This window comes from Adelges cooleyi, unplaced genomic scaffold (assembly GCF_023614345.1).
Source record: "Adelges cooleyi isolate 19-005CV unplaced genomic scaffold, UGA_ACOO_1.1 ACOO_flye_CR_arks_rails_tigmint_CR_PRNA_1, whole genome shotgun sequence".
In the NCBI taxonomy this organism is placed as follows: domain Eukaryota; kingdom Metazoa; phylum Arthropoda; class Insecta; order Hemiptera; family Adelgidae; genus Adelges; species Adelges cooleyi.
In genome coordinates, this window is record NW_026095751.1 from 7,282,859 (window position 1) to 7,302,006 (window position 19,148).

A 19,148-nucleotide genomic window follows, 5' to 3' on the forward strand; every position below is an offset into this window, starting at 1 on the left:
TATTTAGAATATTTTGTAAATAATATAATGCGTATTGTAATCTGCAGGCATAAACCAAAACAAAATAATTAATTTTACTAATAATACATTTTAATAGTATACATTATTAATAAAGATGTTAGAGTACATGTTTGTACTTGTGTAGTATTTATTTAGATTTAAATTCTAAAATGTATAACAAAGGTATTACTAGTATATGACTGTAATTTTTCAAAAATATGCAGTCAAACAAGGAAAACAATTTTTAAAAATCTAAGAAAACACATTCAAAGCAAGTCAAAACATGGGTTTAATAGTTAACGAGGCTAAGACAAAATACATGGTTATGTCAAGACAAGTAACCCCAAAGAACAATCTCAAGGTATACGGATACTCTTTCGAACAATTAAAAGAGTTTAAATATCTAGGACTGAATATTAATGCGGAAAATAACATGCACGATGAGATTAAGCTCAGATTGAGTGCAGCTAATAAAAGCTATTATGCAATGAAAGAGATGTTCTTATCGAAGTTGCTGTCTCGACGAACAAAGGAGAGGTTATACAAAACTTATTTGCGTGCCATAGTGATGTACGCACGTGAGACGTGGGCTAGCACAAAGGGTGATGAAGAAAAGCTAGCCATTTTTGAAAGAAAAATACTGAGGAGAATTTATGGACCGTGTTTAATGTAAATTTAGGAGTTTTCGAAAGAAGAAAAATGATGATTTACAAAGACTGTATAATAAATCCAACATTTGCAAAGTTCTTAGTAGCAAAAGACTAGAATGGGCTGGACACGAGTGGCGTGCAGAAGGATGTATTATAAGGAAAGTTCTCACTGGAAATCCGAGCGGAAAAAGACCCATAGGGAGGCCGCGTCAAAGATGGCTGGATACGGTAAAAAGAGACCTAACACGAATAGACCCTACTTATAGCATTAATTTGGCATCAGATAGAAATCAATGGAGAGGAATTTTAGAAGCGGCATTAGACCTTAATGGTCTGTTTTAAGCCTGAGAAGAAGAAGATTTAGAAACTTTTTAGGAGGCGTCGAGGTTAAAATTCGTAAATCTACTTTTTAAGGACCACCCTAATATATATATATATATATATATATTACATTTTAAATCGTTTAAAAAATTGTTTATTCTTGTTCCTTTAGAATACAACAAAATACTTTTTTTAATTTAATTTAATGTTGTGATTTTCTACTTGCACATACGCTACCACCATACATTTACTACCTCTCAGCTTCTACAACTATTTACAAACTGTAGTTTTTTTAAAAAAAACTATAACCAATGACATCGCGTAGTATAAAATAAAAACCCTAAACGATACATAATATTATTGATCTAAACAATTTACTTTGGTACATTTCATGTGATTCATTATATAGACTACAGATACACGACGTTTGATTTTCATTTAACCCTTCACTGCATGAATTTTTTTTTTAACCATATGCTATAAATGTACTTAATACTACTTAAAAAAATAAAAATAATTTTTTTTTTAATTTTGGTTTCATGGAAAACGCTAATTAAAGAATTTGGAACATTATGGAACATTGTGCATACAAAGATGTATAGCATGAGAAGATATAAACAATAAATACAATCGTTCCATAAATGGAACATTGTGCAGTGAAGGGTTAATTGCATATATGAATAAAAATCACTCGTTCGTTATTTCTTTTAAACTATTTCCATGTAACAGTTTAAGGTTAAAACCTATAAAAAAATGAATGTAAGGTTGCAATATGTAAATATAACTATCAATCGGCTAGCTGTGTGATGCTCACCTCAAAATGACTTAATAGCCTTAACGATAGTGAAAGTCAGTTCTGTCAGGACATCTCCCACACTCACGGTAACTATTATTTTTTTACTCGCAAAACGTAAACAATCACATACAGTTTAAAAGAGAGGAAGCAAACAATATCGTTTAAGGAGGTTGAGAACTACGCTGCACTGTATTTAAACCTAAGAGTAAAGGTTATGCATGCTTTTTGGATACATTGACATCTGAACTTCAAATATTAAATTTATATTATGTTTAATTATACTACTCAAGCCTTCTAAAACTCGGGTGAGAGGTTACAAATATTTTGTGCAAATTAAATGGTGAATGTTTATTCATGATGTGTCGATTACGCCATTTTAATTTCCATCTGTCAATGGTCAATATAGTAAAAAAAAACATTCGGTCTTCTCATGGCCCATTTTTCCATAACTCAAATCCGTGATTTGTTCTTCGCTCCGTAAAAATGTTTAAGCACTTTTAGGCGCTAGGCTAATGACGAGATTAAATGTAAGTCGTTTCGTTTACGGTCGGGCCATCGCATCCATCGTTCTCACACTCTTGACCCTTTCTAACGTTTATTATTATTATTACTATGATCTGTCATTACTGTAACACAACAACTAGTGATAGGGTAATGATATATTCACCTATTTGTCAAGCTGTCCACAGCAAAACACATTAATAATAATTAGTACGCTCGAAATTCGTTTTATTAAGCCTTGTGTAGGTAACTTTTATTTTCTAATCTTTGGCAACTTTGGCCATTAGCTGTTGATTGATTTGTTGGTTTTTTTTTTGTTTGATTTAGGGTTTGTGTGGATGTGAAACACGTGCGTTTATGGTTAATTTGTTCAAATTTTAAGAGAATAATCTTTGCTTAACTTGGTAGATTCATGGTTGTTTGATTCATTTATACTTAAAATTGAAGTATAGTTTAAACTTTTAAACCAATACTTCCAGTATTGTAACTTTGAAATTATAAATAAAGTTAACGCAAACGGCCATAAGTATTAATTGAGGAAATTCATTATAAATTAAGTAGGTATACGCGAGCCATTTCTAATGCAGTGGGTGGTTCCACTCACGATATCATCTCGAGCCGAACGGGAAACCTAAGCAACGTCCAATATTCGAACGGTACAATATTTCAGATCACTATAATACCATACAATCTCATGAAAACAAAACCAAAAAGACTTGTGTAAATTATATAAAATATATATTACGAAATAACGGCATTTATGTACTTATTTTTCTACAGTACAGAGTCGAAAGTAATGATCTCTGTGACCCATTTGTACAATATAATATTGAATACATTTTACTAATTTTTTTTCCCCGTTCATTCGTCTTATAATATAAACACTACCTACCATTTAATTTAGCAAACTCTGAAACAGAGATTTTTTTTTTATTATTAAATAACTTTGTTAAACTATAAATAATATATACGTCTCCAGCATGGTAGTTACACAACGCTTATGGTTATTTACCGTATAATATACTGATTTACCTATGTTATGTTATTTTTTAAAAATATTCCACTTTGGAATGTTTTCACACGTTTACTAATGTGTATGTGTGTGTGTGCAATTTTTTACCATCGGCCGGTCAATTAAAAAAAAAAAACAAGAAGAATACGACGACCTATGGGCTATGTCGAAACTTCCGAAAGACTGGTCGAGTAGCATCCGACCCACTGTCATAATTATTGATATTAACCGGCGCTTCTTTGGCCGGCAAACTACACACGGCTATAGCTGACCTTGCCTTGGCGGGTCCTACTATTCCAGCGAAATCGTCGAGCAAAATCCAGTATTTGTCGGAGGGAATCACCATTTTTAACATTCATTATGTGTGCGTTTAAATCGAGAAAAAAAGTGGCCATAATGTAATACGACGTGTTGCTCATCCTATCCCCACGACATAAAAGAAGAATGTTGTCGTTTGGTCCAAAGCACCGCCGCCGCCACGGCAGCAGCAGCAGCGTCACGGTTATGCAACGTCCAACGACTATTGATAATGTTGCTTCTTACCCGCCACCCGATAGCAGTAACCGGTAAAAACGACGACCATCAGTGCGTTTTTGTTGCTCAAACCGATTTCAAACAAAATCTCATCTGATGATCCGCGTTCTATTAATAGTCACCACTGCTATTGCAGCCTTGTCACTCATCAATGCAGGTCAGTGTAGATTATAATACGTACATACGCCTGTAGAACTAATAACTCAAAAATAAAACTTGGGTTGATGTCTATAAGTCAACAACGAAACAATTATGAGTTTATAACTTGTGAGGCATACATCCAAGAAACATATTGTAAATCATTTTTAAAAACGAAAATGTCCTAAGATTAAATAAACTAAGAGGTGGTCCGCGGTGTTTACTCAGCGGCGATTGTGTGGTGAATTGTTTTAATTTGTATTTAATCCGTGCAATTTTTGTGATGGAAGTAGCAGTTTGAGAAATGCTAAGTGAAAAAGGTATTTTGTTACACATTATACAATGTATTTACTGTTTATATTAGATGCTATGCGGTATAGCATCTATTGATGGATATATTTTTTTTTTTTTAATATACACAATATTACTACTATCAGTTATATCTTGCACACGCCGTGCAAAATACACAACATGATTTATTATTTTTAAATAAAGTACGATTTGGTAGTATGCACATTGCAACCGTGTATGTATAAAACTATAAACAAAATATTATAGCTTATATTATGGGGCATTCTATTTTAGGGCGTTTTTTGTTAACATGTAATATAGGGTGCAAAAAAAATGTCTTTCTCCTGGGTGATTTAGTTATTTTAAAAACTAAAATTTTTAATATATTTTTTTATAGTTACGCCAATGTATACTGTTTACCAGGCTTAAAGACCGTTTGGACTTGGGAAACAATTCGTAGTTTCTCGGAGGCAATTCGTATTCGCCCTATAGAAACACGATGCTTTAGCCTTTAACACAATAAAATCAGTTTATAGATAAGGATAAATTGACGGAAATGATTGTGTTGATCGGTCCCTTGAATAAGATTACTAACAAATAATTTCTTTAATACCTAGAGCCTCACAAACAAAATTAGGTTTTTCAACTGACCGGATTAGTTAATTCTTACGTATTTTGAGTCGCAGAATCCAAACCCAAGAGCTAGCTTTGTTAGCTCTGGTATTTTGCGGTTATAAAAAAACTTTTTTCAGAATTCTGACCTCGGATTCGAATTCAATGACAAATAAATACTTATAGAGCATATTGACTAATTTGATCCATCGGAAACCCTACTTTTTATTTGTGAGGACTGAGGTTGGTATTAATATATTAAATCGATTACATTATTTAATATATTTTTCAAATTATAATATAAATGGTTACTAAACAGACTACATTTTAATTTAAGTACAAAATAAAACACATTACACTGATCCCGAAGTATCATAAAGTGAAACTAATAATTCACACTGTCAACCATTTATTGACCAAGGACGTTGTAAAATATAATCACTTATGAACTATCGGCTATTTGCCAAAACCATGTACTTCGAGATAGATAATCAGCGATGAGCATGCAATAATAAAACCTTAACATTTAAAATACATTTTTTTTTTTTTAATTTGTGTAATATTCTGCCACAACTTGGTTTTTATTACCCTTTCGAAACAGAAACTCATTAAAATTTGAAAAAGATACAGTTAAATGTCACAACAATGACGTATTAGTATTATAAATCAATCATAACACTTTTCAACTTGATTCTTTCATAAAACTGATTTTTTGTAATTAAGAACCAAACAAATACGAGTACTTGACAACTTATTTAATTTATATATTTATTTAATGTAGGTAAATTATTTTTATAATTTAAAGTTTAAGGTCGGTATTTCATCGTGGTTTCATCCACTCATCTGACCTCTCCAAAATCACGGTTTAAAAATTAACCGGGTTACCAAAATGTCTTAAAACAATTCTACTGCATTTAATTGTTCATAAAATTGTCGAGTTATATAACCATAATAACACAAATCGTTATACCTATTTGACGTTTCTTATAAAACCTAAATTAAAAACTGTATTAATGTGTAATTTTTAAATACCTATTATTATTTTTGAATTTTTAAGTGAGATGAATTGCTAAATGTATTCGTAGTTTATTAAAATATAAGGTAATTATACATTTTATGAAAGTACATTATGAACAACAAAACCATAATATGTTTAAAATTATTAAAGACTAAGCATTAGCGTTTATAAGCCTTCGTTAATACTAAGCATTAAAATATATATTAGTAAGTTATAAGTGATCACAACTCATACAAAATGCAAAGTACTTAAATAAGTCAAGAAAAAGTATGAGGTGTATAAAAGGTTTTACACCCAGTTTTATCATTTCCATTTTTTCTCGTTCTAAGGTTTGTGACTTACAAATATGTTTTAAGTCCAAGCTCAGTATCAGATTAATATAACGTATAAATTAAACGGTTGGGTACGGGGGAAGATCAATGAAGGGCGAAGTCTCGGGCTAAAAGTACATTTTACTGTATTCTTGGTTAATATTTGTTTTATGTGTTTTTAGGGTGTTTTATTATTCACAATAATATGCACAACCGCGTGATTGTTGTAGACCTTATAATAAAAAGTCCGTGAACTATGGTTAAAACGGAAAACATAAATTATTATTCTAGAACACGGCGTATGATAATAATAATACTATACCCCAAAAATATATGTTTTATAAACGAACTTTCCCATTTGGGAAGGCAATAATTGAATCGTGTGGATCACCATCAAAGGAGGCGAAGTGACTGTTTTTTTTGCATAAGCCAATGACCACCACAACTGCTGACGACGGAGATCGTAGTAAGACAAGCGCATCTCTCTCCTCAATATTGGCCTCCGCACCCGACATCACCAACGATGTGATCTTCGTGATTACCTGAGGCGCGATTACCTGCCGACCCGACCACACTCGTGCTCGTGATCTTAATGGGTCTGTTTCGTCGGCGTCGGGTATTATGCAATTTCGTAAACGGTACCGCATCGATTTTCTAGAGTATAACCTGTTACCATATTATTTTAACCTTACATTGTCGCCTACCTCAGATATACGAAGTAATTAAATTGCCGTTCTTTATGGAAATTGGAAAATACCTATTACGGGCATACGTAAACTGCGCCCCGATTATAATTTGGTTCAAAAAGGTTATATGTAACCTGCGCCCAGTTTCTTATCGTCGGTATGAAATTCAAACAGCGGCCGAATCAATAAAATCACAGAAATATTAATATTTTAGGGTTGCTAAATTGCATAAATTACCAATGTCTATGCTGTTGGGCCTCAGACAAAGATACACGGATGTCGCTTTCGTTTAACACAATCGTGGAATAGAAATATCCAGCAAAATGGCTTAAGTATTGACTATAAAAATATGAACAGTGAACCATTTTTAAGCCCAGAAAGTTTATCTGAGTATTTTGTAAATTATTTAATGAAATCTAAGCCCGGCGATAAAGAGTGACACGATTTGCGGATTATTTAGTAGATGTATGTATAAGTGAAGAGTTCAGTATCCGCCTAAAATATGGGATCAAGCATCAGCAGAGCCAACTTAAACCACCAATGCATGTGAGTCATTCCATCCCCACTTTAATTCTAGCTTTTATACAACTAATCCAAATAATTTTATGCTTATAGAAAAGTTAAAAGAAATTCAAATAGAAACATTCATTAAATTTAATAATTTAAATGAACCTTTTAAATGTTAAAGTTCTAAACCAAAAAACAAGAACATGAAAAATTACAAAGTTTTCATTGCAGTTTACATATCACCTTTTTCCACTTGATAAGAACTCGGGCGCAGTTTACATATATGATTTTGTGTTTACCTGTGCCTTGGGCGCGGTTTACAATCGCCGCCTATTACAATATAATAATATAAATATTATTTTTGTAACTTTTGGCTTTCAAATAATCTTAAAACTAACGTTTAAATATATTTATTTATTAGGATTTTTTTTCTTAAGAACGGCAAAAGCCAAAACTATTGAGCCTTACAAAATCCAAACCGTCAATTTGTTATTTCGTGGTTGATGACATTATAATAAAGTAACAATTTCAATTATGTTTTTTATGTCTCTTCGAGACTATGCTTACTAAGCAGCTGAATTATTTTTTGCGCAATCAAATTTAGCACAGATACACTGATGAATGTAGCTAATATATATTTTACTGTTAAATAAAAAAAGACAAGCTTGAAAATCAAATTTCTTGCTATAATGGTAAACTAGTTACAAGTACCTACACAAATACATAAATATATTTTCGGGTATTCTAAATTAACATTTCACGACTTGTGTACCTATTTAAATTTTAATAACTTAACCTTGACTTTTTATAAATCGTGCTTTGAAATGTTCTAATGTCTTCCTGGTATATAATAATACATACATACATACATACATACATACATACGGACATAATATTTGCATTTTTTTTAAAAAGGTACTTAAGTTTATGTTATTTTACAATATAAGACAATATTAAAACTTTTAAAACTTAAATAGTGACATATACATTTAATTGAAATTTTAAGTTAAGAATAATTTACTGAACATTTTGACTGGTCGATAACCAGTTTTAAATAATTATTTATAAAGTTACTAAGTTTAAAATCTAAGACGTCAGATAGAGATATAAAAAAATATACTACACTTCATCGTTCCTCGCATCATACATTTTAAGCTTTAATAACTTAAAAATGATTTATCCGAAACTAGTTACCGACCAATCAACATATTTAGCAAATTATTTTTAAATTATAAATTGAATTAAATAAACGTCATCATTTGGTATTTAGTAAAAATTATTCTTGATCTCCAGCAATTTTTTTGTGTGGTAATAGTTTTGTCAACTCGATAATTATTTATTGTAATCATATTTTCCAGATGGAGTGATGCGCCTAAGGAGACAGCGGCAATTTTTGCCTCTCAGGTACAATCCTCAGGAAACAGGTGCGTACCCGATTTTATTGCACACATTGATGGTAATCATTTTTCTATGTCAAACTTATTACTGTTTTTGACATGTTCAGGTGCCGTTTGTCCCGAAAGAAACGGTCGATTCCCGTTAGGCAATCAATGCGATAAGTGAGTTTCAAAGTGGCATGTATATAATATGACTTTTCACAGTTACTCTGGTTTTTACTTAATTATATCTGCTTATATTTGCTGCTCCTACTAATTATTCCAACATCAGTTGTTTTACCACATTTGAATACAACTAAAGCGTTAGATATTCCTTCAAAATACGGCGAATAATATAAATTGATATGAAGTAGTCTAGTGATGTTTTTACCAAGAATCCATACGTCACAAGTACTATAGACCGGTAGCTATGTAATAATATTAAAATACACTTTGTATTTGTGTTTATTGTATAATAGGCAGCACCTTATTAAATTATTATATTTAGTAAACCGAATAAATTAAAAACAATATACCTAATATAGATAATTGTGATTACTTGGTTTATTTTTTACCATTAGGTATTTGCAATGCGAAAATGGAACACCATCGGAAAAATTGTGTCCAGACGGACTATTTTTCAATGCCAAATCCTCGATATTTTCGTACCCGTGCCAGTACCCACCTGAAGTAGACTGTGAAGGAAGAACCCAACTGCGTAAGTCTACAAAATAAAACCCATTTATTAACGCACATTAATTATTAGGTACCTAATTTAGTTTCAAACTCTTGCAAAGATTTTCCTCCTCATATTTTATAGTTTATGCTAACATAAGACATAAGTGATTAACTTGGCTTTAATTTTTTATTAACAAAAACGAATCAGTATTCCTTTATATTAGTTATAATAACTATAACTATATATCAGATACGTTAACATTTCCTTAAAAATTAATTTACGAATAAATTAATAAAGTTTAAGATACAAATAAAATGTTTAAACCTATTTCAAATCAATCGGTTAGAGAGGTATAGTAAAGCAGAAATGAAAAATAATATAGGGAGCTATTAAATAGTAGCTTCCGCAAACAAGAAATTCTGTTATGAGTAATAGCTCTGAAGTCTAAATAAATTTGATTTCTATTGTACGCGTTAACGAGATATTATATCTCTAACAACACGTTCTAGCTGTTAATAAAATTGTATCATTTGGATAATTATCAAAACAAATTTTAACTTATCTTCATACCCTTTAAACGGTCATACAAACCTTATTTTGGCTCTCGTATATTATGTCAATAAAACGAATTTAATGAAAGTGATATTTTTAGAACCACCTCAGCCTACAAAAGATTGTTCGAGGCAGTTCGGGTACTTCCGTCTTGGCGACGAAACCAAATGTGGCCAGTTTCTAAATTGTGTAAACGGCATTGGTTACAAGTTCGATTGCCCCGAAGGATTAGCGTTTAACGAATTGACATTTAGATGCGACTGGCCTGATCAGGTTGACACGTGTGACGCCGAAGGTAATTATTGCACGTTTTTTCAAAACTTTGTAAAAACGAATTATAAGTGGGACGCATGATAAGGAACATAATAACAGATTATATCAAAATTAAAAATATTATTTGTTGGTAGAGATAATGGCAAATCTAAAAATTCATGTTGTACAAAAATTAAGCGAGAGATTTTTTAAAACGAAATATTAACTAAAAATTAGAACACGTATTATATTGTGATAGCATTATGAATTATTTGAATCAAATATATAACATATTTATATGGATATATAATATTATTTAGGTACTTGTCGTCCATATTCAATAATGCTCGCTTTTTTTCCTTAAAAACAGCTATTTAATTAAGTAAATTTTTAATCTGTAAAATAAAACACAAAACTCATATCATAACATCACACAATCTATATAATGAATTATTCGTTACGAAATTTTAAAATTCATAAATTCAATCACTTTTAGTACCGACGTAGAGTCATTACATAACAATAGGTACAGTATACGATCGTTATGAAACAATATCGTCTATCGTGCTCGAGCATAACAGATGTAAGTGCCTACAACGTTCTATTCTTACTCATTTGCACAACTTTCATGATGAACTTGGCACAAAGTAATGAAAAGACTTATAATACGTAAATACAAACAAAATGTTTTATTTTATTAGGTATGATTTATAATCATATAATAATCATAGACTACTTAGCTATATAATCTTAATTTTTAGGTTTTTGATTTTTTTTTTCAAAAACGACTCAATTTCTGTTTTATCCGACAGTTGTAAGTGGTCACACAATTACTTATGTCCAGCTAACGACGTCGATAAACACCATTGATTTATACATTTTATTCATAAAACTTAATATTGCTGTGCTTTAAAAAAAACGATTTTAATAGTAACAATATAATATTTTATTTGAGTATAAACTAACGATTCTAAATGATTCTTAAACATACTATATACTTCCATCAGATTATTTTTTTCCGGCTAAATAGGTAGTATGTACTTTTAAATATTTGAACATAATGAGTTGGGTACAATAGTTATTCTAATATGATTTTAATAAATACAGTTTATAGTAGTAAAATATGTATATTAAAATACTGTACACGTTATCATTTTCAGCTTTTCTAGGATTCAAGTGCCCACTCCAAGAGAACCCATTGGAAGGTCATAAACTATACCCGAATCCGAATGATTGTCAGAAATTTTACCTGTGCGTCAGCGGAAGACCAAGATTATACAACTGCGGCAATGGATTAGGATACAATGAAGTTATTGGCGCTTGTGATATACGTGAAAACGTAACATCTTGGTTAGAAAATTTTACAAACTTGATAATTCAAAAAAATTACGACCGGTAGTAAATAGAAATATATTTTACCACTCATACTATAAATACATAAATAAATATTATTTGTTTATGTGAAGAGGTAAACATAGTTCCATTTACGTTATATAACAAAAATGGTATTGTTTTACTTAAATTAAAAAAAAACAAACAAACAGTTAAATCCGGAAATCCGTTGAATCCGAAGTCATTAAAATGGCAGTCCCATCACCTAATTTTTACTTTGAAATACTAATGCTTTGAGTATTGGATGATAATCTCTAAACGTCGGTGTTTCGTTCTATAAGAATTCGTCTATGGCAGGACAGTTAATTGCCTAAAATCAAGAAAAACTAAAACGTTATTCCTTCAATGGGTGAAGGTTTTATTTTACAGGCATAATGGTATTGTTTAAAAGAACGCTACGCCACATTTAGTTTAAAGTATAAAATAGAAGAAATTTATTTTTAGTTAACATTATTATACTCGTATATTAACATACGAATACTCATGGAAAATAAGATATGGGTATTTTAATAGGCAAGAACTTAATTTTACAGTCATCATATAAAAAAATATATTTACCAAAAGTTATTACAAACAAATTTATTGGAACTTAAATAATATAAAAATATTAGTTTATTATTAACGCAATTGAGAAGTATTCCTAAAAAATTATTTTGAGACAAAAATTGAATTTAATTTTAAAATCCCAATTTATTATTGTATGTTTAAAGCGTTAACGTATTATTAATTTTATTTAAAGATGTATAAAATGAATGCTTTTTCTAAAAATACCTTAAAGAAAGTGAATTATCTTTTTTTCCTCTATCCTTTACATTTAATAGTTCAATATTTTCGACGTTGCAAACAATACTTTTACAACCCCTTATTTGTGCAACTGATCATTCAAATGGTTAAAAAGTACAAATTAGTGAAAAAATGAAGCAACTTTTAAGTTAAATGTAAATTGTAATGTTTATCGTACGCAACATTTTTACACGCGATGTTTTTTATACATATTTATAGTTACTCAAGGACTCCAGACAACTTCAATCGATTTGGATAGAACGTGACACTCAAAAAATACTTACCGGCATCTCAGTATTAATGAAAGTTACCTCTTACAGAAGTATGAATCCTACCTGCCTAACAACAAAGCTGGGCGCACAATGTAATTTACTGTGATTTATACTTGACGGCTATTGTTTTATGTTTTAATTTGGTTTTACCTAGTAAAATAAGCATAGTGTTTCAATTATATATGTAAACAAATTAACTTCTTATTTTCAATTTAAGAATTGTTATTTAAAAAGATAGGATAAATATTTAAAAATTAAGTGACTGTAATCCGTAATTCACATATATTACAAAAATTAACAATTATTAATACTTACAGGTTATACAAACCGACTTTATAGCGTTACTAATTTTTAAGGAAAAATTATTGAAATATTGTATTTATATTGCAAAAATAAAAATTCTTTTGATTTAGTTTGCCAGGGCTGAGTAAAATAATTACAAATAAGATTAAAAAAAAGTCAGTACTCCAAGCTGTATATTGTAAACCTTTAGCCCCGTCTCGGAATTTTTTTTGAATCTACATAGTATGCATTACAATATATTGATTATGTCCCCCTCGTACTCAAGGGCCCCAGTCCCAGATCCAGCTCCAATCGTGAAAATGTTTAATAGCGTCCCCAGAATCGTGGTACATAGAATCGGCCTGTTCCTTTAATCATCACCTACCATTCGCTCGAGTACCGTGGTTACCATGGTTACAAACAAAGTGTTTATTTTGGGCTAGCAACTAAAAATATCGAAATATTAAAAGTACAAAATTCGTGTAATCTCAAATTTTAAAAAATTACTATGCCAGAAACCTTTGCGGGAATGTACTCAATAACTTCCCAAAGTTTCATGACGATCGGATGAATGGTGTATATTGATCGTACACAATACACATACAATGTTTTTCAAAGTAGTTGTTTGTTTTACCTGTGCTAACAATTTTATAGCTTTTCTTCAGCCTATTTCTCAAAATGCCAATGGCTCCAAAAATATTTGTTCAAAACTTGTTATCGACACGAGTCTATTTTTTTTAACCGAATGTTCATGGTATAGTAAATATAAAAATTCTATGCTCCGTCCCCACTATGCCCCGCCTCCACTGTACTGGCTTTTTTTTTTTTTAATTAAAATAAAAAATATTTTTAAGAAACGATAATACAGACGAAGAATGTGTCCGATTGCTATAGCAATATACATATTATAGTCTCTCATATCGCCGCCCCGGTAGAAAAATGACACAGCTGTAATAATTGAAATTTTACAGGAGAACCAAAAACCAAATCATTTTCACTAAAATGTTAATAATTCATGAATGCACAATTAATTATGAAATTGGGGATCGGCCAGAACACAACTACAGTTACATCGTTTTTCTACTTTATGCGATCGCTATATCTAAACACATTGAAGCATTTAGTCCATTTTACCAAATTTTGTAGTTGCGTCATTGTTCTACCAGGGCGGCGATATTATGTTTTGTTTTGTTTTAATGTTTTCTCTATTATTTCACTTAATAATATATATATTATTCTTGATACTGGAAAACCGGCATAGGTGCAACTAGGGGGGTGCTAAAGGGATTTTAGCACTCCCAGACTCAAAATTATCACTCCCAAAAATTCAAGCCGCAATCCTTGATTTGGACGCATACAATTTTAATAATATTCATGCTCTGTTGAAATTTGTTATTTTAGAATATTTTTGTTTTCAAATGTTTTATATTATAACTAATAGTTTGAAATTAAAGGTAAGAATTATGATTAGTCAGGTGTACATAGTTTTAGCACCCCCTAAAATGTAGGTCTAGTTGCGCCTATGCGAGGTAGACGTACTCATGTTTAAAAAGTTACTGTGTTCGCAATTTGGTACGTACTGAGGTGAATGACCTCTCATTCTCTTCGTTACAAAAACTTCTATCACACAGTGGTACCAAAATTGTTTTTACAATTTCTTTCTTGCGCCTGTAGGTTAGGATACCTTACTTTCTGGACGTGCCTCTTACATTTTATAGATTCACAATATATTATGTTTTGTTTTAATGTGATATTTTCTCTTTTATTTCACTTAATATTACACATATTTTTCTAGTTGATCGTGATAAGAACCCTCCCATTTTAAAACAATACTTATGTATATAAATAAAATAGTAAATAATAAATAATAATATTTATGTATAACTCGACCTACGTCGAGTTTTCATGAAAAAAATTTAAACGTACATACAACTTCAACGGTTACGTTAGGTTTACACAGATGTAGAGGCCCTATAATAATATCGAGGTGGATTTTTTCCGGTTACTTTAAACAATGTCTGTGTATTTATTCTGATAACTTAAAATATCGAAATGATATAAGATACATTTAAAAGCATAACACAGACAAAAATATCTACCACTATTTCCTCAAAGGTAAGACATTGGATCCATTTAGTATAGCCATTAATGTTTGAACTAAACAATAATATATTAATATATCTGGTGACAAATCTGATTACCTTTTGAATAATAGTTTCTGAAATACCTTTGCACCTAACCGTAAAATGTTTTGTTTGAAATTGTAAACTACCACAAAAATCAAATGTGGCAGTTTGGTTTTTCAAAACCCTAATGCTAAATAATCATCACCTAAAACTCTGGTATCTGGTTGAGATTTAAGATAATTAAAATAACAATCTTTAGGTGACAAAAATAATTGCAAATTATTAAAATACTTTAAAAGTTAAAATTAACCATTTGGGAGCAGGTTTAATCTTTAAATAAAATGTCCTCAAAAATATATTTTTTGAGTTGTGGTAGTCTTGTACAAGGGCTTATGACGCGTCATGATTGGTACTAATTGTATGCAATAATTATAGGATAATTTTAAGTACATTATTGTATTTGCAGTGCTTTTATCAATACCTATATATATTTATACTACACAAAATGTAGTGTCGGCGGCAATATTACATCGAAGCGTTTTTTTTAAATGAAATTAGTATCCATCCATTGCTTTTGTGATTAGTTTGCACTGATTTTTATTTTAGATTTGTGAATATTCAATCCAAAAAAATCCTTATAACAAATCCTAATTTAACTCTTTGACAAATAAAGACGTCAATTAATATTGACGTTTTTTTGTTAGTTCTGTCTACGATAATTCACGGGAATCATGCTGCTATTATCAATTTATGCGTAGGAATGAAATATGTGCTGCTATCTATTGGCTATTAGAAGAAGAAAAAAGGACTCCTTCCTGCAAACTGCTAAAAATTCACATGGTTGACAATTCACAAAGCATAATTTTAAATATTAATTATTATCGCATAATTTTCCTATTAATGATAGACTTACTGAGGACAGAGGTTCCGTTAACCGTATATTTATGTAAAGTTTATAAATTTGTTCGCGAACATTAAAAGTCACGAGCGATATACATGGTACATTCATTAAGTTTTTACACGTATAACATTATATGTTAATAAGTTCAAAAAACGTTACCTCGAAGTGAACGCAAAAAAATGTTCGAACTTCTGCACATAAATGTCATAGATTCGCTTATACAAAGTATAACAGCTTTATTAACTTAATCTTCGTTCATACACCTTATTTATTTATTTACTGCGCTTGAATTTAACAATTATCATATTCTTCATAAAAATAAATCTTAGAACTTTGTCTTATAACTTTTATTTCAACTTTTCGTTTAATACGCTAACTGCAGAATACATTCTGTCGTTTATTATAACTTGGGCCCCGAAGTTAATGCATTTGCACGTTTTTACTGAATTGTCCAAAAAAAAAACTAGACAAATTAAATATATTAATTGCATATTTTTTAATACTTTCAATGTTTGCAGTATATTTTATTATTATTTTTTTTTTTACCTGAAAATACCGATAAAATAATGAGAGTGTAAGAGAATTTCTTTAGAAGAATAAAACATTTTAGTATAAAAGAAATTAATAATATTAGATGAAAAGGAAAAAAACAATTATTTTGTTTTCTAAATTTGGTTCATTGGTTTTTTATGAAAAAAGGTTTAATTTAATTTTTATCATTTATAATTAAATAAATATTGTTCTTTGTATTTTTTTGTGTAGACTTTGTGTTTACAATTAGTCCGTAATAAAATTTAACAAATAATATTGAAAAATAAAATGAATAACATTTGTTTGTGCGCACTGAGGATTTTAATAATGTATTTAGGTAATTTTTAGCGCATAAATGTATGCATATTTTAGTGGTTTTTAAAGCATATACTTCCGAGTCCTAGTTATAACTTGTTATATCTTGAATCTGTGGGAAATCTTACTTTTAAACAAGTACATCACACATCTTTAGTTCATTAATAATTATACTCGCTACCTATGTTTGTATGTTATACATACCTTCAATTTTAGCTTTGATAATTGATATTTAGACAAAAACAAACAGTTCTTATATATTTTACTTTCTCAAAAGAGAAACTACGGTTCCCTAGACATTTTTTTTTCTAATATCGGCACAGGAGTAATACCATACTCGGTCGGAGTATGTATTGTAATCGAAAATAGAACAACTTATATAACAAAACTTTTATAATAAAACATTTAATTTGTAAGTACACTTGGCTGGCAGATCCCATTTGTATCGCATAAAGCCAATTAAGCGAAGAAGAATATATCATTTAATTGATAATATAAACATAATAAAAAGCTAAAAAAAATGTGAACAGTCAAGTTAAAAAATGTTTATTACAAACTAATAGTAGTATCCATAATAATTATATATTGCCAAACCTAAAACCCCATACTTAATAAAATAAACGTTTATTTTTATTTCTAACGCCCTAGGGAGAGTAGGTGGGGTTAGGGAACCCCACCTACTGTCATCTTCCCAGTACATAAAATATACAAAGCTTATTCTACTTCTCTCGTTCTCCGACCTTGATGAATGTGACTTTCAGGATATTATATTATATGGTAGTAAGTAAGTACGGCCGCGCCAGGCTAACCACTCAACACCACATTATAGCGAAAATTAAAATTCGGTAAAACCATGAGGAAATAAAATATTATTAATGATCCATCTAAATAATATATATTTACTCAAAAATACGCTTAAGAAAACAATAACAAATACTCAATCCCGAATGATGCCACGATACTACACTCGACACTCTCTTAAAATACGGCAATGCCTAGATAAAACCGTATTTTCCAGCGCTGTAATATTTCATATTAGATTCTTTATATTTTATTTACTATTCAACTAATTTTTTTATTCACTTAAGTTTTTTTACTGTAACACATATTTCATCTAAGGAGCTACACTCTTCTAAAGAATTAAGTAGTTTATACTTTATTGTAAGACTCAATGACTTTTAAATTCATTTATCTTCCATGTTAAGATTAATATTTAATTTTGATTGAGTGTACTTTTTATGCTAAAACTGTTCATTTTCCAGTAAAGAGCATTTCCTGATACAAGTTTTTCGCTTTTTTTCTCCAATAACAACAAAACAACTGCGTATACAAGTTGGAAACAAATAATATAGTGAAATATACTATGAATGAAATTATTAGCATTGTCTGAAATAGTCAATATAATATCTGTAAATTTATGGAGGTAATGTTATGTAAAAAAAAATGTAAAAATCGACACGGAAAGGAGAGAGGGTATAAATAAGAAAATAAATTATTTTTCGCTGCACGCATAAAAAAAGAAATGGTTGCCACTTGGTTTAAATGTATTGTTGTATTACTTAGTGAACACAAACCTTCATAGATGATTAAATTTACAATATAATAGTGGCTTTGTATAATAAGCCTTTCAAAATTATCTAATCAGCTCAACAGTCAACACTATATTGTTACCATATTACATAATAATATTATCTAGATCGTTTATGTATATATTATATTGACATTTTTAAGTTATAATAATTTTAATTAAGTCATATAATTAATAAAAAACAAATGTATCCTGTATACGCGTGTTTTCTAATCAATTTATTTGAAGGGGTAATGACGGTATTTTGTATTTGTACACTATTTGATGTTATTATATACTTGTTCCCTTTGACTCGAGTGAATGAATTGTTGAATTTAAAATGGACATCGAAGTTTGGTTGGAAATACACTTCAAGCTTGCTTATCCAGATCCTACTAAACTATAGGTAAGGATGTACTGATGAAAAAATTATGTTTTTCACAAAACAAATAAATCGCGCATAAAAGTTTTATCATAATAACCTACGAGTTTCATTATTTTGATTATGGTTATTTTATCTTAAGAAAAATAATGGATTTTTTTTTAAGATTTGGCATTTGCAAAGAGCTCGGGAACTAAAAAGAAGGCTTTTTAGGTGTAAGTATGCGGGCATTACATACGATTTCCCGAAAACGCGGGAAGGGTAGGTACGAATTAAGATTTTGGCACGAAGGCCAACTAGAAGAACCGAATTTTACACAACACCGCGATACTCACCTCGACCTGCTTTCCGGATCTATACC

General features: G+C 30.1%; 1 protein-coding gene across 1 annotated transcript; it reads left to right on the top strand.

The window, feature by feature from the left end:
* Positions 1 to 3,795: 3,795 nt before the first annotated feature.
* Positions 3,796 to 13,040, top strand: LOC126842414 (protein obstructor-E-like). The gene is made up of 7 exons (XM_050579465.1): positions 3,796 to 3,971; positions 8,736 to 8,801; positions 8,882 to 8,936; positions 9,335 to 9,471; positions 10,085 to 10,279; positions 11,397 to 11,586; positions 12,631 to 13,040. Exons 1-7 carry the CDS (start codon positions 3,911 to 3,913, stop codon positions 12,668 to 12,670), a joined length of 744 nt encoding a protein of 247 aa, XP_050435422.1. The 5' UTR covers positions 3,796 to 3,910; the 3' UTR covers positions 12,671 to 13,040.
* Positions 13,041 to 19,148: the final 6,108 nt, after the last annotated feature.

What these genes read in the sequence shown, in the direction of transcription:
- LOC126842414 (XM_050579465.1), top strand. Translation starts at nt 3,911, where the DNA reads ATGATCCGCGTTCTATTAATAGTCACCACTGCTATTGCAGCCTTGTCA. An exon ending in TGAAGGAAGAACCCAACTGC is followed by an intron (nt 9,472 to 10,084) that starts GTAAGTCTACAA and finishes TGATATTTTTAG; the next exon opens with AACCACCTCAGCCTACAAAA. An exon ending in CGTGAAAACGTAACATCTTG is followed by an intron (nt 11,587 to 12,630) that starts GTTAGAAAATTT and finishes ACATATTTATAG; the next exon opens with TTACTCAAGGACTCCAGACA.